The sequence below is a fragment of the Solea solea genome, chromosome 11, assembly GCF_958295425.1.
Source record: "Solea solea chromosome 11, fSolSol10.1, whole genome shotgun sequence".
NCBI classification, from domain to species: Eukaryota; Metazoa; Chordata; class Actinopteri; order Pleuronectiformes; family Soleidae; genus Solea; species Solea solea.
The window spans coordinates 22279192-22300698 of NC_081144.1; the positions used below are offsets into that span (position 1 = coordinate 22279192).

General features: G+C 39.6%; 1 protein-coding gene across 1 annotated transcript in view; it reads right to left on the reverse strand.

Moving 5' to 3' along the window:
- Nucleotides 1-21507, reverse strand: part of LOC131468795 (poly(rC)-binding protein 4-like) — a 56733-nt gene that overhangs the window by 13365 nt on the left and 21861 nt on the right. Inside the window, exons 4-9 of the mRNA XM_058643393.1 lie at nucleotides 19369-19401; nucleotides 16304-16420; nucleotides 11767-11898; nucleotides 5523-5651; nucleotides 3900-3974; nucleotides 1934-2005 (exon numbers count right to left, since the gene is read on the reverse strand). Of these exons, the coding sequence (XP_058499376.1) occupies nucleotides 1934-2005; nucleotides 3900-3974; nucleotides 5523-5651; nucleotides 11767-11898; nucleotides 16304-16420; nucleotides 19369-19401 (558 nt within the window). The remainder of the gene's footprint in view (nucleotides 1-1933; nucleotides 2006-3899; nucleotides 3975-5522; nucleotides 5652-11766; nucleotides 11899-16303; nucleotides 16421-19368; nucleotides 19402-21507) is intronic.

Consider the following 21507-nt stretch of genomic DNA (forward strand, 5'->3'; position numbering starts at 1 on the left):
TAATAGCACGACGGATTCCAGTCTTTGAACTATTTATATAGTATTATACACATTTACACTCTCTTTTTTTCCCAATCGAGCACAGGTTTGTCGAAAAAGGTTACATCCATTCGGATATTAAGACAGTGTGTGCTATTGTTGTCACAGGGGAAATATTCCCAAAGCTGAAATGTTTCTGGTGCAGAGCTAGAGGCTAAAAAAGAAATGATGGGGCCGCCGTGGTGTGTGTGTGTGTGTGTGTGTGTGAGAGAGTGAGAGAGAGAGAGATGGCGTCGTGTTTCGGGAGGGGTTACAGCTCTTGTGACAGGCTAGAACAATAGCTGCAGCTTACACTCAGCTGTTGTTTTCAATACCTAATGCCAGATGATGGACTGTGTAAATTTGGACATACCAAACAAGTGCAGGCTCTCACTCGGCACTCAAATCCCCCACCCCACAAACCTGAGACTCATTTCTGAATGTGTTCTGTTTGAAGCCTGCAAGCTGATTCTGGAAAAGCTTGATTGCAAATTAATCATGTTTTTTTTTTGGTATTTGTTAAATACCTCACAGGGATATTTGTCAAATGTTTAAATTCCGTTTACTAGCGCTATGCACAAAATGTTTATCATTATTGCTACATGTGTAAACAAAGAAAAATACTGTACAGAATATTCCCCAGAATAACCTCAAAAGTCCTGCATGCTCATAAAATAAAAATGGCAACAACAGATATACAGACATATTGACTTTGATGTAGCATTAATGTAAGTTTAAATAGTAACAATTCTCCAATTTCCCTATTATTAGTCCATCTATTACCACAGGGTGGTACATTTACCAGTGTCATTGAATGCATCTCGTAGCTGTTCCTCTAATCTCAACATGCTGTGAGTCCGAGTTTGTTAATCTGGAGTGGAGAATTAACCTCATGTGTATATATGTGTATTTCCCATAATCATTTTTTTCATTTACATTCTTAATGTAGTCTATTTTACGATGTCTTTATTCTCTTATATCGTTCTATTCAAACTGAGTTGACAGCACAAGCCTTCCACACATTTGTTGTGACATCTATTGAATCTTGAATCTTCTTCCTCCCTCACAAAGACAGCAGAGAAGTTAGTTTAAAGAAAGATGACCGTTAACGGGTCAATGTGTGGAATACCCAACTTGAAACTAACTTCACAGTTCAGCTCCATCAGAGTTTCACAGAACAATAAAAAAAAAACAAGTGGCATTAAAGGCCCAGTGTCTGAAATGTGGATAAAATAATTTCTATTTGATAGATTATACTTCATTTGGCATTGGATTGTTGTTTTTATTACCCCAGAATGAGCCTTTTATAGCTATATCTGGAGCTGGGTCGTCTCTATTAAGGCCGCCATTTTTACCCACCTATTGCCCACAATAGACAAATTAAACATCTTTTGAGTTTTGATGCAAACTGAAGGCGACGTAGATTCTCCAACACACTTGCAAGGGACGGGAGATTCAGCTGCAACATGCAACTTCATCAGTAAATGTTTAAAAGCAATTTGCATTAACCCATTATTCTAATGTTAACTTTGACAGCCATAACCCATCCATCCATCTTCTAACGCTTTATCCTCCATATGGATAAGCCACGCTCAGCTGACAGAGGGCATTAGGCGGGGTACACCTTGGACAGATTGCCAATTTTTAGTGTCCAATTTACCTAATCCCCAAATCTGCATGTCTTTAAAGTGTGGGAGGAAACCGGAGAACCCGGAGAAAACCCACGCACACACGGGGAGAACGTGCAAACTCCATGCAGAAAGGTCCTTGTTCCGACTGGGTCACAAACCCGGGTCTTCTTACTGTAAACTCAAGCGTGCTAACCACTACACCAACCGTGTGGCCCTCGACAGCCCTAATATAAAATGTAACATATGTATTTACATATTATATACATGAATGAATGTTCAGTTACCTGCTGGAGGTCCAGGCCGCCCTGGGTAACAGAGTACAGAGGGTGGGGCGCAAACTCTGACGCCTCAAACACCTACAAACACATGGGAGAAGCACAATGTGAACATAATGTGAACTTATACATCTGATGTCAAAATAATGACTAAAACCTCCCCTTTTTTTCTTCTTTTTATTACTATGTATCAATTTTAATCAAAGCTGCATTTATTTGAACACACCTAACTAGGCTGTGACTCATCTGCAAACCCGTGGACCAAATTGCACAAACACTCATTATCACTGTGCAGCCTTCATTAAAGGCCACAGCTGACCATCGAGAGCTCACACCAGGTTCACTTTGATAGCTTATTGTGAGGAATTTCAAAAACACAAAGCCATTCCTGAAACTGACCAGAGTCTGAGGCGACACAAACACTGTCAAGACTGCTGACAGCTATGCAGAGTATCGGAGTGCTGCTGTAGCCACAGGAGACGGCAGGTCTCCAGTCTCACTTGCTAATCTTGTGACTCACTCTGCGGGAGGGAGGGAGGGAGGGAGGGTGTGTATCTGTGCTTTCTAAAACAAAGGCATCTGTAGCACTCAATCCCAGCTACACACACACACACACACACACACACACACACACACACACCAACACCACCCGATCCCCCACTGAGGAGCTCCTACATGAGTCTTGTTTCTACACCAGGGTTCACCAAGGCTCCAATCAAATATTTGATTATTGGAAATGTCTCCTCCCAAGTAACTGCTGGGACTCTCATGTGAGTTGTCAAGGTGAGAGTCTCAGTCCCAGCTGCTTCTCTCAGAATAATTTAGTCATCAGTCGATCCACCAACACATGTGAGTGGCCTTGAGCACAAATCTGAATTCACTGGCTCTTTATTCATGCCCACTATACTGTAATTGTGTGTAAAATTGGATGTTGCCGTGACGTATATGTAAGAGCTTGTATGTAAAATGTAAAAGGAGAAAATGACTTGACACATGTTCTTTTTTTTAAATAAAATAAAATCCGGTTCTGTGATTTATGTTATATGTTCTTCTTCATGCCCCGCTGTTATTAGTCCATTAACTTGTTTAGATTCTGATTCAGATCAGCAGCTTAGACTGCACACAGATGAGCATTGTGTCCCTTATTTTATCTTACCGGGAAATTGGCAACCCTCTGCTAGGCTGGGATTAGGACTGTATGTGTGGTTATACGTGTGACACAGTGAGTTAGTTGCTAAATGAGGGCTGTGATGAATTAAACAAAAATGAGTGTATATCTAGTGGAATGACATTTCACGGTAGTTAAAACAATACGTTGTTGCAGCACATTAGCTCTTCATGCACTGGTGCTCTTAAATGGACACAGCACCTGTTTAGGCACCAGTGCAGTGGCCATTGTTTCTGCCTAGATGAAGTCATGTGCGGATGTGTTGAATATTGTCTTCCTCTGCAATAATTTGTAATTACCACCATGACAGCGCTAATGGATGTATTCAGATTTTGGACTTCCAATCCCTCATTTTGCACCAATTTTCACTCAGACCATCAGTTAGAGACTTGGACACGTCATTTTAACTTCGCTTTCATAAAGATTCAATGCTGCGGTGCCAGATTGGCTTCAGTTCGGGCAGAGGGCGGCAATCCCACTGCAATTCCTTCAGAAATTGCCTTCTCTCGTTCGAATATACAGCTAGTGATTGACAGCCAGAACCATCCTGTTAGTGTAAGAGTGCAGTAAATGTGGTTACATGTGGTGTCAAAAAACCTAGATGGTTCTGGCCAAAAAAAAAACATTTTGCTTCAAGGCAATAGTTCCCAAACCAAGTGATGCCATTTGTCATGGTCAAAATGATCATTTCTCAGGCTGACGACCTTGACCCGCTTTCTCTGAACCCCCAAAGACTTCATGACCATCCCATCTTTCATTGATAATCTGTGTAACGTGAGCTGTAAAGCGTTCCCTTTTTTTTTTTACCTGATTTCCTGCAATGAGGAGGGCAGCTGGTGAGGGACTCGGTCGATATGGGATGGTGGCTCCCTTTGGAGGAGACTAAAGAGTCAGAAACACAATAAGAGATTAGAAATTAGGTTGTTAAAAAAAAAGACATAAATTCCTACAATTTCTGAAACGATGCCAGCAAAGATTCCATAAGTGGCCATGTTGTTAACAATAAAAATTAACGATGAAACAAACTGCTACTGGGATTATTTCCGTCCTTGATTTCTTTTAATTACACTAATCATTCATTAAATAATTGAAGCAGTGCAGTGAGTGATCTTTGTGAAAGCTTTAGTCAGTGCAGACCTCAGGGCTCTGCAGAGGTTTTGCCCTCTGGATAAATCAAGCATTCATTGAAGATAAAATTCTTCAGCGCCAGTAAGAAGAAGCAGATTAAACTGTGGGGTGAACATGACAGTTCATATCTTATCAAGCAACTGCAGTTTTGGGTGATGCTGTTTTTTTTTGGGGGGGGGGGGGTAGAACATCTTTTCTGCAGGAACAGTCACAGTAAATTCTTTGTATAACTTTGCATAATTTAAATCTCGGAGCCCAAAAGGAAGAAGCCACTGCTGCAGAATCCTAATGAAACGCACAGGCCTTTGAAGAAAGCCCTGGAAAACTGGATCAAACTAGCAATTAGTCAGTCAGGTCCAGCTGCAACGCTTAAACAAAAAGGACTTGTGCACCTCCGTGTACACACAGGGAGCAACTGTCCTTGGGGTTATTTTTCTCTCGACTCCTACTCGGTTTCTCTCAAGAGAGCTGTTGTCTAACAGTGGACAGATTTTTCGTTGCAGATCAGTTTTTGTTTTTGAGCTGTGACCTGAGAACGCCACCTTGAACACAGAAGGGTCAAACGATAAATGTGTGAATCTAGTTCCAAGCAACGGCTCATCACGTTATCAGAATCAGAAACGGTTTGAAATTGCTTTTGTGACAGCTACTTTAAGCAAGAAGAGAAAATAACAGAGATTCACAGCCTATACTATGATACATATACAAAGATAGTAACTATGGTAAGATATACTAAGAAAAACAAGAAGAAGAAAAACAATAACGACTATATACAACACAAAATACCAATATACAATACAGTATATAAACAGTATTAGACAGTCAAACAGTCATTGAACCTAAATAACTGAACTGTATGTAAACTATCCATTTAAGTGTTGAAATCAACTGATACTATGTATTGGTATTATGGTATTATCAGAACCAGAATCAACTTTATTGGTATAAGTATGCATTATGCAACAAGGAACTGGTTCATCTCGCTCAGTTTACGCATTTGATAAAATAAGAATAAAGTCTGAGAATAAGAATAAGAATGAAGAATAAAATAAACAATGCACACATTTACAGCTTGCAGTCAATAAGAGATAGTTTGTGCATGGTATTATGTGACCAAAGAAAGCTTTGAAAATGCATTCAAATCTGCTGCAATGGAATAGACAATAACTGCATGTGTGTAAAAATAACAACATGTATGTCAGCACTCTGCGGCAATTACTTCAGAGGCTGTATCGCTCTGACAAGACATCAGCTCTAGGTGTGAGAATCGGGAGTAAAGAGAAGAAATGGCGTGCTTCTTACCTCCAGGATTACTGTGCAGATGAGCTTGACACACTGGATTACAGAGTCCTGATTACCAGATATCGTCACCCCTCGCTCAGTGGAGTTGGGCAGCAAATCCCCTGCCACCTGTATCTGAGCTCCAGTGCTCTGCAGAGGATAGGGGGGTTTAAAAAAAAGAAAAAAAGACGTTCAGTTGGATTCAGAAGATAAGACAAGCGGTGATTACTCTGCTGTGGCTTCTTTCTGGGCTGCTGGCTTAGCTGACTTTTTTTTTTTATCTTTTCTCCTATTTCAAAGAAGATAATCTGCACAGATGTGCGTTGTTAAAACTACAGTGCTTAACTTTTACATATAATCAAGTGTCCTTTTGATTCAAACTAGGGCTGGGCAGTATTTTAAAGGCTGTTGAATCTATCATATGTATTATATTGAATGACAGTGAAATATTGATACAGTCAATTTCATTGTTTCTAACACACGTAAATATCCTTCAATTAACATTAAAAAGCCAAAGAAATAAAACAGGTATCTGAAGTGAAAGGTAATAACTGTGTTTTAAGATCATGTAATACAGACCAGTAGATATTTTATTTTAGAGTGTATTCACAGTGCATTGCCGCTCTCCTTTGACAAGTACAGACAGATATAAACCAAATTGCCCAGCCCTAATTCAAACATCATCACATGACTTCACACAATGCTGATCAGCTACATACAACTCTCTCTTAAATGCTCCCTCAGTCAGGTCTGATAGTTTTGCTTGACAGAGGCTGTTTTCAGATGAAGGATGCAGCATACAAATAATGTTACATTGTCTCTGTTTATGAGGACCAAACCGAGGCAGAATAATTACATCCACCCACAAAAAACACCAACGGTTGCAAACTGGAGCTTTAATATCAAGTCCGGGTTAAAGAAAATTGACAAGTTACACACAAAATCAGTACATTTACATTTACGTGCAAAGAAAGAATTATCATGCTAGTCAAATGGTCCATGTTAGTTATACTAACTGAGTAATTGGGAGTCAAGCTACTGAATATACAGTATATGTTCAGTCGGGCTAGAGACAGACTCGCTGGTTCAAAGAATAATAAGACAACAGCGACAAAAACATCCAGGCCAATACATTTACTTGGACTGATGGGAAGACCAAATATTATGCTTTGAGTTAAAATTATTGAATACTTTAAAGTTCATAGATTAAACGCTTGTGCTTGACATGCTAACAGCTATCCGCAAGCTCAACCCGAAAGTGTCAACAAGGGGCGCGTAGCCACCTAGCATAGTGGAGGCACTCTTCATTAAATACGTCAATTGCCTATATGCACAGTCTTTTCCTGGTTTTCATTAACCTAGCCCAACATTTTCAGGAAAGCTTCCAGGCAACATGTGTTAGTGTTGGGGAGTGTTAAGCAACAAATTAGAGAATTTAGAGAGAACTTTTGCTCCATTCATGATGCCTACATTTTACTTTAAGCAGTGTTGCCAAACCCTCAGTAAGAAAAGTAGATATTGGCTGTCCTAAAAGTCACTACAAGTGAGGTATAACGGCATGGGAGAGACAAAAGTGAATAAAGAACTATTCCACACAATTCCAACCCTTCTCATGTATCTGGGCTTGGGGTCAGCAAAAGTTTTTTGTTTTTTTAGTGGAGTGGATTTATTTTACATTAACGAATCAGTCAGCGGTGGTTTCGCGCCTGCGCAATTCATTTGCAGTCCGGATGCTGAAGGGTGATCTTCTCCAATAACACTAGAAACAGTCACTAGGGGGTTTAAATACTTGTGTAGCCCTTGTTAAAAAATGTGTGCATAGTTACTAATTAGGTTATGAGAAGGAAAAGACTTGGGAAGACCACTGAACTGAACAAAACTGAGATGGTAAAGAAATGCCTGTAACTGAAATGCATACATTTGGTTATAAGAAGGTAAAATGTAAATAAGTGCATTGATAAATAAATTATTAATTGTTACAGATAGGTTTAGGGTATAAAGTGACGTTTTCTTAAATAAAAGAAAAGTGAAAAATATACCTTTAATCTGATATAGTGTTTTATTGGTTACCTGAGGTGTAACTCAGAATCTCCTGCAGTAATTGGTTGCAGACATGGAGGTGACCAGTAGAGGGCGCGGTTGGATAAGGAGAAGGGAGAGAGACGGAAAAGAGAGGAGAGCGCGAGCGTGAGTGGTAACGAAGCTGTTAATTGTTGAAGAGTTTTGAGAAACACCAGAAGTTTAATTGTGCACCTGAGCAGTGTGTGTGTTCATAAATTATGAGTGTGAGTGAAGTGGGTCTGAGCCAAGTTGAAGTCCACGATGAGTTGCTGACGTCAGGAGGACGCTATCGCTAAGCTAAGTGAGCTAGCACGGAGCGCCGATGGATCTGAGGACGTCGCGTCGTGCGAACGTGTTGGGAGTTTTCTGGATACTTCTTCCGTTGTCATCATTTGGATTACCCGCTGTTGGGACCGAGACTGAAAGCTGTAAGTTAACCTGTCTATTTACTGTTGGAGTTAAGTCGAGTTATTCGGCGGCACCGCACCTGAGCAACGCAATGTTTTTTCATTTTGTGTTTGAGAGCTTGTGTTTGTGCGCGCGCCCACAGTTTGGTGTAGAGTTGAGGTGTTTTATATGTTGTGAAAGAGTACAAGGGGTTAACAAGAAAACAGGTGGAAGAGGGACGTTAATAAATACTTTACACGTGTGTTATCTGAGTTTTACAGTAACTGTACAGCACCAATCAATTTAGTTTGATATATGCTTTTCATGATTTTTAGTTAGGTCGACTGTGAATGTAAAGGTCAGCTGGTTAAATATCCAGAGCGAAAAGGGACTGTTAATAGTGGGGGGGGGGGGGGGGGGGGGGGATTTAATTGCACTTTTTGTGTTTTGTTATATTGCAAAAAACAGTAGAATAACTCCTGGTTTTGTTAAGGACAACATACCTGTTAATTTGAAACATTACGTACGTAATTGATATTTGTACTTTTCCTTAAACCCTTCAGTAAATGTCTTACATTTTCATCATTTTACAGAGTTGTCTGGGATCCGTTATTTCAAAGGAAGATATATTGAATGTGACAATGTGTTAAAAGTTAATGGGTAATATGGTAGTATAAGTTTTACCCCCAAAAAACAGGTAAACATTTGTGGTATCTACCGTGTAACAATACAAACCCAAACACCTCATCATTCCCGCTTAAGGTGAGTCAATATATCTTGGGCATATAAAGGCATGTTGGGCTGCTACACAACGCTAAATATAGCGACAAAGTTGCTAAGTTGTCAACACTGATTTTAGGCCAGGGTGCTAATGACTAAAGCAACTACTAAAAGACAATGAAAATGTTTTTGATCTAGATCAAACTCTTTAAGAAAGTCCATTAAGACCCTTAAGGATAACTGACCAGATGTTATGGAGTTGGCTTATATTATAGTGAAGGTTGTAAGTGACGCTCCATCCATATCAATTCCCCCGAAAGTGCTTGAATACTGGGACAAGGACAGTATTCCAATTGCAAGGCATAGTCGAACACAGCCTGGAAACGTAATGTGATCCTTTTAAATTTTAGCTGACACATCCTTAAATTAGCACGTGTGTCGGCAAGGAACTTGATTGCAACTTCATTTACGTATGCTGAGGATTTGTGGTGGTGCTACTGCCTGCGAACATGTGTCCTGTGGAAACCAAACAAACAAAACAAATCTGGACTGTAAATGCGATGAGAAGGTGCATCCAACGTCATGAAACCCACTGGATGCTAAGACTGTTGAAGGTACAGGCTAAAATGAGAGAGCCTATTTGTAGAATGGTACTGAGTCAGATGTCTCTGGCATCAGATCTGATAAGTTTAATCCTAATGTTTCAGCTGAGCCTAAATGTAGTCAGGAGTTGTTTTTTCCCTTTCAAAGCTGCCACTGCTGCTGAAGTGATTTATCTCGAGACGCTTTGTCTCACTAATTTCCTGCCTTAATGGTCGAAATCCAATTTTAGTCGGGCACAAACCAAAATGCAGAGGCATGGGCCCCTGCTTCAAATCATTTTTCCTTGTGTTTATCCCAAATGCTTTGTGAATTGCTTTGTGAATTGCTTTGTGAATTGCTTTGTAAATTGCTTCATTTTTGTCCATTTACAACATGCACTGAAAAAAGACAATAGTTGAGAAGTTTAAAAGAAAATAATAGCCACATAAATGTCATATAACTTCCTAATTTTCATTCAAATGAACTTAATCCATTTGGCTGTTGCCAAATTAAGTTATTTTTTTTCTTTAATTGTTCATATTGACAAAGATAATACTGGATGATGATTGAGGATTTTCTGGATTAACATCCATGGTCTCCAGAGGATGACTACTTATTGATTTTGGTGATCATCTCACTTTTCCTCAAGCACTACAACCAGATAAAAGTGTTAATTTCTGAAATACCTGCCAACACCTACATGATAGACTGTCACATTTGGGGCCGTATATAATCATTCATGTCGAAATAATTGGGAAATTAAGAAACTCCACATGAGCTGCACCCCAGAACAACAAGGACTGTTATTTTTTTGCTCAATAAAAAAAAAAATCTTGCTCATATCTTGTTCAAGTAAATAAAATAAAATAAGATCATTTTGGTAGTACCAGTTGAGTTTTTATTTATTTATTTTTTTAAGTTTTTTCATCCATTTTCTTTTTCTGTGTATATTAGGTCAGGGACAGACCAAAGTGTTGTTAATGCTTTGGATTGGTAATTATACTATTCAGTGCCTGCGTAATAGTATAGAATAGAAAATGTACTTTTCCAAGGGACATGTTGGTCCCAAAATAAGGTATGATCAGTTGCAGTGTTGGCTTTTACTCTCTTGAACCATGCACCTTTTTCCTATGTTAAACTAGCTGAAAATTTTTTAAAAAATACCCGACTGACACTCATGTACCACGTTGGAGGCGCCAACTGGATCTTTATCATTTGAATGGAGCTGCGTCAAGCATTTACGCTTCCTGCTTCTCTTTGCCCTGCGTTGCGTGTGGCAGAAGTTGAGAAAACACATTCACACACCCTCAAGCACTATAGACGCTTTTCCATTATACAGTTCTAGCATGTCTTGGCTCTAATGACCTCTACTCGGTTTTTTTGCTTTTCCATTAGGGTTAGTACCTGCTCTGGCGAGGTTCCAAGTGAGCTGAGCTGATATTAAAATGTGACGTCAACAGACTGCTGGCCACTGAATTGTCAGAGAGTGTCGTCATTGGAAGTCATGAGCGTAATACAAGAGTCAAACCGAACAATTCTGTAGATTAGTTTACAAGACTTAAAAATCCTGAACACATGCGTTAATCTCGATCATTTATTGAGGAAATGTCTAAAATCTCAAGATTTAACAGAGGTGTCTGATGTATTTAGCGACAGCACTGCTGAAAGCCAGCGATCCTAGCCCATTCAGTTCAGTGACTGTGTGTCACGGCAGTTCCACACACCTCTCTCTTCAACTTAACCCAAGCAAGTCTTTTTGCCTACAGCTAACTACTAAAGATAACTATGATCTGAATAACTGAGAACCTTCACAGACATGTTGGCAACTCCTTATCAGCCATGACAGACGGGTTATCCTCTGTAGCTCTACTGTCACCATTTCAAATTTTCACATGTTTTTCAATTGATTCTTTAGTGCTGTTTCCTGTACAATAAAATGCTCTGGGGTCTATAACATTGATCACTACCTTGAAAAATTGTGCATATTTTAAACCATAGCTTATGTTCTATGTTGTTTAATTCACTGCTTATGTTAAATGTTCTGTGAAGCATCGTTTTGCTCGTACCTGCAAACCTAGCCATATTCCCATCCGCTTCAGCTGTACTTTGTATGCAACACACATTCGGACATCACCAAGTGTGTTTATGTAAATCCTCCTTCTTCTTCAAGTGTCTTTATCATGTATGTCTTGTGATCTATGTAAAAATATTCATACATTCCATATTTTATTTAACTTTTACAAGTGTAGTCAAATGTGTGCACTTCATCTTCCCGGACTAATATACTAGAATTGTAATTGCAGTGATCCTGAATAGGAACATCTAGTTCAACCTAAAATGTATTAATGCAATTATGCAGCAGAGGGAAAAGAAGAGCAAAACAGCTTAAAGTGTAGTATCTTTCTATTCTAGCTGAGGCTTTTCCCAGCAGATTTGCTCTCTTCATATTTCAGCATTGGTCTTTATGGTCCTATAAAGTAAGGAAAAGAGGTAGATTTGTGTTTGGACTTCTCACCTCTCTGATCTCCTTTATCTTTGCTCCTCCCTTTCCGATGAGGGAGCCACACTGGCTGGCAGGGATGACCAGCCGCAGGGTCACCGGTGGCTTGGAGCTTATGGTGCCGTTGGCCACCAGTGCAGTCAGGTCCTGCAGGGAGGTACAAGGAGGAGATGGAAAACAACAAAAAACATGGTGAGGTTGGCAGGAAAGAGAGAGAGGGAGCCACAGAGGGAGAGATCAGATAGCAGAGGTCAAAGACGAGTCACCTTAGCTGGTGTTAATTCCAACTATTTGCTACTGAATTTGACTCCGGATCATTTTGTTCAAACTGTTATAAATGCACCCTATTGATTTTAGTTTTATCCGGTAGTATTAGGCCAAAAATATAGTTGCTTCTTCTATTTTGGTGTTTTACAGCATGATGTTGCATAACTGCCTTTTCTCTGGATTACTTGTTGCTTAATTTTCTGGGATCACAGCTCTCTGAGGCCCTTCACCAGAGGAACATGGACAAACACAAAGCAATATCTCCATCTCAGAAATGCTTCAATGTGCTTTTGTCTTTTTTCCTCCCCTCCTACTGCTTACTTTGCAGCATAGGTAGTTGTTAGGGTAGCAACCTTGCCAGTTGAATTTGATTCTTAGCAATCAGGACAGGATTTTACAACACAAAATAACTGCATTATTCCCAATATCTGCACTCAGGGATATTTAATATGACACAAAACCACACATTTTCTTTTCAGGTACCACACAGGACCACACAGGATCCACTAGGTTGTAGAAAGTTGGAGAAGGAAGGAAGGTTTCTTGCCGGAAATTGAGTATAGTACCTATAAGTTTGTTTGCACAATTGCTTAAAATAAGCCCGTTACATGTACTTTTGGTAGGGGTCTTGCTTTATGTAGGCGGCCATCTGGAGCTGACATTTCTACAGCTGCCTCAAACAGACTCATGTTTCAGTGTTTATATGCTTTGTGGTATGAGAAGGCCACCGTAGTTGCCTGACACACTCATTCTTAGACACTGAACCTTAAAGTATCTACCTGAATGTTTTTAACACTGGAAAGCAGTTATGCCACAACACATGAATCATATCAACATTTCACTACTTATCGGGAATAACCTCAAAATCAGAAAGGATGAGCACCACAGGGCCTTATATTCATAATATGTTGTGATGCAGTCATTATGAAGCCAAGATTAATTTCTACTGCATCATCTTCAATCAAAAAGATGAAGCAAATATGATTCACTGAAGGTTGAGCTTTGAGTGTAATGAAGAACAAGAGTGGGAGCTCCTGCACCAAATTAACCTCAGCTTCTGTATATTTGAGTACGTGGAATGAGAGTCCACAGGATGCAGAGCAGTGATGTATGTTCTTCTGTCCAGTGAGGGGTCGGGGAAAAAAAACAAACTGTTAAATCATTTTTATTTGCTGCTGCATACAGCATGAAAGGGAGAGCATTAATTGCAATAGCAGTGGTGAGTGAACTGTGCTTTTGAGCTTTTCGCTCTCCTCCATGAAACTGAGCCAGGACATCTACATGTCCTTCCCAATGCCAACACGCTGAACCTGCTAACCTTGAGACTTCTTTTTAAAAGTCCGTTTTAAAACATTTTGTCACTATACAGGAAAATGTGTTATCCACGACCTTGTCAAGTCTGAATGATTAAAAAAGTTGCTAAGTGTAAAATGAATAAAGGAATGATCTGGTATCAAACCTCCGAATTGGTTGCAACTAAAGCATGAGCCCATGCTGGAGGAGCTCTGTCCTCTTCGCACACACACATAATTCTTTAATGTGGACCAAAGCAGCTGAATGTCGCTGTTAGTCAGTGTTTGAACAGAATATTTATGTCAACCCTCCAGTAGCAAACATATATTCCTGCTCTCTATCTCCCTCTTTCTCTACCAGTGGTTCTGCAAGTGGCAGAACTTGTCTATGTGTTTTTATTTCAAGGCAAACACATTTTCAGGACAAAGACAGCTAGCAAATCAAAGGCGTATCGTCGTATATGTGCAGGTGCAGTAACTCATGAGTAAATGGGAAAACTGCTGATTAAGCGCTGTGAGGGTTTTTATATTGTTACAGTGTTTAAGGAGGAGTTATGCCAAATATGATTCCACTGCATCAACGACACAACAAAAAACCATCCTGTTTTCAGTCTTTATAGTACCTTTATTGTATTTTCTAAAAACTGCCTACACTGCAAAGAAACAAGGAACGTTTTCTTTCAAATGTGAGTATTAGATTATACATTTTATTTTATGCATCAAAGCCTAAAATCTACATGTAGGATGTAACTTACAACTTTCTTTTTTATCTTTTTAAGTATTTCTAAATTCAGAATAAAGAAATAGAAGCCGTCTACAGTATTTTTAAGTGCAGGTAACAAACATCGGTCCACTTGGCTGAGAATGGTGATTGAGATTTTAATTAATTTGTTAACCTTTGAAATGTAAATAAGACATGTCGTCTCTCTTCCCATCAGAGTTCACCACTTTGTTTTTTTTGGGTGTGCACTGGGGCCAGTCTGTGGTAAAATTAGCGGAGCTTGTCTTCAGAGGTGACAGCGCGGACGTGTCGCCTCGAGGGATTTTGCCCATGAAAGGAACATAACAATTCCACTAACAGTGAACTTTAAATTTGAAAAGCATATTCTGACGAGGCTCTTGTGCCTCTCTCTGCTCTGCGTCTATATTTAGTGAGGCGGATCAGGCTCCTTGACGTCTTGTCTCATTAGAAGAGGAGCACGCAGCTTGCCTGCACAATCAGAAGACTCTGGGCATCGTTTTCTTGATTTGATCTAAAAATATAAGCCACATTTTTTTTAACAACTGTGAACATTGCTATGAACTAAAAAGAGACTCTCAAAGCGAAGTGGTGGAAATAACACAGTGGGCTACACAGACACCGCTTACACGAGTTCCTTAAATCCCTAAAGCATGTTTGTATTTCTGGTGGTACACAGAGATTATGTGGCTTTCATACGTGCTGTGCCTCTATACCTGTGGAGAAAATACACATATGATACATGTTTGGGGTTTGATCCAATGCCAACTGCAACAGCTAAGAGAGCCTCTGCTGCTGTGTGATCATTACCAGTTTAAACTGGGCTTAGCAGAAAAAGAATGTGGGAATAATACAGCAGATTATTCCCCTTTTGTTTTTAATTAAAAGGTATCACACGTACCATAACTCAACTAAGGAGGAAACGGTGGGTCGGACAACGGGTTGCCATGGAAATCTGGGAATTAAAGGGTTGAAAAAGAAGCGACTCTGAGACATCTTTTATTATTAATACTGGACTGTGCTCCCAGCCAGCACATGTTTACTGAAGGCTGTCGACCTGAGGACAGGAGCACAGGTTTACGTGCCAGTGTCTGCTGTGATGCTTAACCACAGACAAGATGGTGCTCAGTCCTCCATATTAATTAGTGTGGTGATGGACAGCCGCCATGGGAATTTATGGCGAGAGGAACCTGTCAACTCCAACTCCTTAGAATAACATGAAATGATATACAGAGCATTCTCATTAACGGATGCATCTGCTCTTTTGGAGTATGTGTTGCTCTGTAGTGTAGTAAGTAAGATTACTAAAACAATGGTTGGTTGATGCCACGTACAATGGTGGCTGAGTGGTAGAGAAAGGTGAGTGAATGGCAAAACCTGTAGTGTAAAGCAACATTGAGTGATCAACATTATATAAATACACACCATATGCCACTGATTGTCTCATCTTCAGGTCATTCAATACTCTTTATGACCTTAGCCCCTCCCACCAGATGAGCACATGGACAGATGGACATCTGTTCTGTCATATGTGACAGATGTCCACTGACCCAAGGCAGTCTCTCCATCTCTGAAATGTTCCACTGCTACTGACATCTCTTTAAGACTCTTTTTTGTATTTGAAATGTATTTTTTTCACCTTTTCACCAAAAGTACATGCAGCTGCATACTACAACAACCAATAGCAAGGCCCTGTATCTCTGAATTGTCTTTTGATTGGTCAAAGTCTCCCATCATGGACCCAGTTTCTCCAAGGCTGGAAACAGAATCTAAGAGAGATGCAGGGGTTTTCTTCTCTCTCTCTCTTTCTCTCTCTCTCTCTCTCTCTCTCTCTCTGATCACTTGATTTGCATTACGCTGAAAGGTTATTATGAAATTATTGATCAACACAGAAGATGTTGCCTACCCCAGCTTTAAAGTACAGGACATTTACTGTATGTGAAATGGACAAAAACAAGAATGTAAACACATCACACCAGATGATATCCAAATGTACTCCGCTATAGAGCATGGTCGATAGCAATAACAGTGCATTAGTGTTAATGCTGTGATGTTGAAGCTCAGGAGATTGTTTTTTGTGATACTTGGGTGAAAAAGCTTCCTGCACTTTTCCTCACTCACTCTCACGAGCAACTTATTTTGGCCCTAACACATTTTTCCTTTGTAGCCTGGTAGTTTTTCTCTATGAGTTGATTTGACTGATACTGCAGTATCATGTGGTAGAAGTGAGTGAGCACTATGCATTAAAAGTTACCTCCTCAAGTTTGTATGTGATCATGGTGAAAGCTCTGAAGACGCTGTCTGTGGAGCCGGTGATGGTGATGATCCTCTCTGGACAGGATCCCTCTGAGATGTTGACTCGAGCAGTGCTCTGTTAGGACACAAGGTGTTTAATATTTTCTCATAGAGACAACTTGTGGGTGTGATGTGAAACCGTGTATATGGGTAGTAATGTTATTTATTGATCCAGGTGCAAATCACAGTGCAGTGTTTGGTACTGAAATTACACATGTGATAAAAATCGGTGTATCTCCTGCCTCTCTGGTCAAACACCAGTTACTGCATTCACATTTTACCACTGGCTTTCTTAGTCCACTCTGGCGTCACTGGTACAAGCTTTCGTCACCCTCTTGTCTAACCAGCTTGTGGTTCCAGACTCTTCCCCCGTTTTGTAAATGCCTTTCTCCTCTCTCCGTTGTATGAGACTGAGAGACTTCTCTCACAGCATCTGACACAGCTGGACTGCTCCCCAATCCCTCCCTCCTACACTCAGCTCTCACCCCACTTCCTTGGCATTTTTCAAGTCAGACATTCGGTGGAGTTAGCTTCAGAGGAGGGGATTTAGTTACCCTTTAAAGCTGCTGTCACTTTGTTAAAGCTAAGGTCTGTAAGTCTGGAAAAGCTAGCAAATAGAAGGCTTTGCACACATGCTTAAGAATATGGTCTTTGCTCTTTCTCACCTTTATCCATCCTTTTACAGCTGGAAATAAAAGTTTGTAAATTGCTTATTCTCCCACACCAGAATCCACTAAAAATCCGGAATATAACATAAATATATATGTATATAAATGTAAGGTTTATGTAAGAAAGCCACTAATAAACACATTTTTAGAAATGTAAAATTCTCCCTTTAATCCTGGATCTCGCAAAGCATACAGCGGCTGCAGAGACACAGCACTGCACATGTGACGTGACATAAAGGAGATGAGGCTGAAAGCTTTACAGTATATTTCTCTATCTTATCTCCTGAGGTGATTGCCCTTGTACGACCCTGCTCTCCCCTCCCTCCATTTTGTGCCCTTGTGTTTCTGTGACTTAAATTCACATGAGCAGAAACAGGACAACACTCTGACCTGCAGGCCATTTTTTCCAGTCATTCCAATGAGTCACGCTCCCACTGTAGCTATAGGGCTCGGGGAAGGAGTGACAGGATGAGGCTCATGCAGTTCGGACGTCACAAAGGCCAAAAATGGCTGTCTGACTTGATGAATGCATGGATGACTATCACGGGCCAGTGGTTTATCCAGCAGCTCTGCAGGGCTACATTGTCCCATGACCTCACTGTTCCTCTGTTTATCCTTCTGCCTCATAAAGTACAGCATAAAACCTGAGCAGCCGTTGAGAGAAACAGTGTCAGCTAAATTACTCTTTACAAAGACTTAACCAAGTGGCATTAGTTTGGCTGCTCCCTTGAGATTTATAAACGGGGGTATGGGGTGGAAGAAAAGGGAAGTTGTTTGAAGTAGGGGAAGAAAGAGGCAGGTTTTTCTGAAGACTGCAGCAAGAGAAGGTGCAGTCAACGATGGATTCAAATTGAAAAGGTTGCCCAAGAGTTAAATGGGACAATGATTGTATTCAGCAGGCTTTATTATTAGCTTATTCCCACAGCTTTGTTATTAATACACACATCTGCCGGAAAACCTGACTAGTTTGAAAGCAGCTCTCTGAGATTGAACTGTGTTTTTACTGCAGATGAACCTGCTCGCAGAAAATAAAAGGTGGAACTGATGTGTTGGTAAACAGGGAACTAAGTGTGCTCGTTTATAGCCTGTGTGTCATGCTGACACACACACACATAAACACACATAATCAAAATCAAACAGTATGATTCTCAACTCAGTTATCAGATGTTGATCAAAAACTGACATTCTTCAAGATATTAGAAATGGAAAATAAACCTGGAAAAAAATGACTAAATAATGCTTTATTTTGTGTAGCCTGCATTTTCAACCTGACATATAACCTGTACCATAAAAATAATCTTGGAGACATTATTTGAAGATTGTATCGCATGTGTCACATCTGACTCGCATGCTCTGCAAGCTGGAAAACAAACTCATCTGCATAAAGTGACTTGATTATCTGTTGCTGCCGCTTGGAAGAGTTGAGAATATTGTCATCTTCCTGAAATCCTCTGTAAACCTAAATGCCTCCTGATAGCCCACTTACCAAATATTGTAGAATGTGTGAGTGAGCCATATAGTCTGTGTATAAAAAAATAGACATAGTCTACCATGTTCCTACTGAAGCCACACAGGAAGTAATAATATATCATATAGCCATTAGGGGGTGGAGAAGAAGTCTGTTTCAATGGAAATCAATGGGAAAAATTAGCTTCTACTTCCATCAGTAAACATTTTCCAAAGGAGTTAATGGTCTCAATCCCCTGTTCCAGGTCTAACTCAATAGGGCTTTATGTAAATTGATGATGAAGTACGGCACATATGAGTGGACACCAGTGTGATTGACAGCTGGTATCCTCCAATAAGAGCCTGGTTGCAGGTGACACCTTTGACAAATCACAACAATTTTGCTACATGTAAGAGCACAGCAGGATAATTCATAGTGAGTTCATATTCACCCACAAATACCTGTGATTTTTCACTTTCACAAATTAGAATAAACATAGAGGTCAACATGGCTCAGTGGTAGAGCAAGCCTTCTTTTAACTGTGGGTTTGATTCCCGGCTCTGCTATATGCCTTCAGTCCTTGGGCAAGACACTTAACCCCATGTTGCACCTGGGTGTGTCTGCAGTGTGTGAATGGGTAGGAAAGATGTGTGAAAGATAATGCGCAGCACATCAATGGCAACATTGTAGTGTAGAGCAGCTTTGAGTGGTCATCAAAAGTATAAAAGCACTATGTAAATATAGACTATTTATGTATGAAATAAGTCAACATTCAAACATGAATTTCTTGAACAGAATATTTAGATGTAATGTTCCCCAATGGTTTGCAAAAAAAAAGTAAAATGGCAACATAATCTTGGGAGTGGCAGAAATGTTGTGGTTTATAGGTGTGAATTATTGTACACGTACCTCTTCTCGTATTCGCTTCACGGTCTCTCCTTTCTGGAAGAGAGCAGATGAAGGACAGCTTTAATCAGAATCAAATGCACTTGGTTTGAAAAACATAATTGCATCAGTGTCCTTGATGCCTGAGCGAGACCTGCTGATTCAAAGCACGTACATCTTATCCCGGCGTTGCACCTCATATATGGCAAACACAAAGGAGACATAACTGCTGTATATTCAGCATTTGTTGCTGTTGTGTCTCACTGCACCTGTGCTGTTTCTCCTGATTACCCCCCACCCTTTTTTTTCCCCCTTTTGGCTAAAGTCCACTCAAGCTGTCCCACTTGTGTTCACTTTCTTACACGAGCATCAAAAGCAGTGTCATCTCACACCCGTTATTTATGTTATCTTCTAAAAGGTATTATTTGCGGTTCATTGTGAGGCTGGTTGTCAGGCTGTTATTGATGGGAGAGAGATGAGCGGTTTAAGATGGGAAGAGGGAAAAAAAATGCTCAGAGGCTGGAGTGGCAAGTTATTAGTCCGAGCACTGCACGTCGAGTGCTTCTCTGTGTCGAGCTGCACAAGCTGTCCTCATATAACATTGCTTACTTTGGTTTGAATTAACTTAATTTATTTGGGTCTTACCAACAATTTTTTTGTTTAATATACAGACAAAATCTGAAATCATACAATTACATGATCTTATTTATTTTTTTACTCATTTACACATATCTCTATCTTATTTACATTACAACTTACTCCTTCAGTTAACATGACATTTTTAAATGTTCATAATTGTTTAAATGTTTCCCTTTTCTTTTTTACTCCTTTCACTTTATTACACACACACACACACACACACACACACACACACACACGTACATACAGTATCACTATTATGCTTTTTGACTTTTACAGACATTCATACTTAAAATGTGAAATATACATTGGAATAGCAGCCACTACACTTCACAATAATGATTTAATTATATATCTGTGCATGTTTGGGTGGATATTGAATTTCAAATTGATTTATTTGAATACAATATATTTAAAAACATAATAACAACTCAAGATTGCCAAATGTAACCTTTTGCTAACCTTAGACTTCTTTTAACTTTGCCTTTATGTTGCTTTTGATGCGTCTGTACAAATATAAAGAATTAAATTGCTTTATAAATAAAACCGCCGTGCCTCCACTGCCTTCGTTTCCTACTCAATTTCCTCTCTTATTCCTGCACCAGCCTCCATTGTGATGTCTTTCTTTCCATCACATCCATTTATTATTTGTCCCTGTTCTTTCTTGTATTGATGTGTGTTGTATGTGTGTTGCATTAAGGCGCAGCTTCTCCCTAACAGACAGAATAAAGTGCTCACCAGGGGCCGAACACTAATATGTCTGCAGAGCTCAGTTTCAAAAGGAGGCTTGCACTAATGTTTTTTTGTTTGATGAATTACTGTGTTGCATTATGGGAAGTGGGGGGGAGGCGGTGAGGTCTTAAGAGGGTTGGTTTGAGGCAATTACATTTGGGATGAAGGTATTCAGAACAACAACGGTTTGTTAGGAGGTTTTGTGTTCTTTGTTGATTTCTGAAGACAAAGAGAAGGTTTTTATAAAAATCATCACTAACAAATATCAGCCTTTTACCATTGTGGAATTTAAGTATTTATTTGCATAGGATTATACACAGATGAAGCCGCTTTTAAAACAAATACCTCAATATGAAATACTTTTCTGTCTGTATGATTTTATAGCTCTTGGGCAAATAGAAAAGTATAGGTTTTGGTAACCAAAGGGGCGCTGGTTCAAATCCTGGGACAGGTCAAGGGCTGTGGCGCCCCTGAGCAAGACGTCTGACCACCATTGCCCCAAAGGGACAGATAAAGTGCTGGTCTCATTGGACACTTTAAAATAATTTTTTAAAGGTGCATGTAGATGTTTTGCCTAAATGCACTTTATCTATTTTACTGAATAATGTGATGATTATATGGTTTTATATATCGTATTCTGTATATTTTAAGTAATTTATGTATATTTTAATTAGTTTTTATGTGTATTTTAATTAGTTTTTATGTGTATTTTATTTTATTATAATTATTATGTATGCTTGTAGTTATGTCCTTAAATAAAGCTTCTAACACTACTAATCATATATACTAATA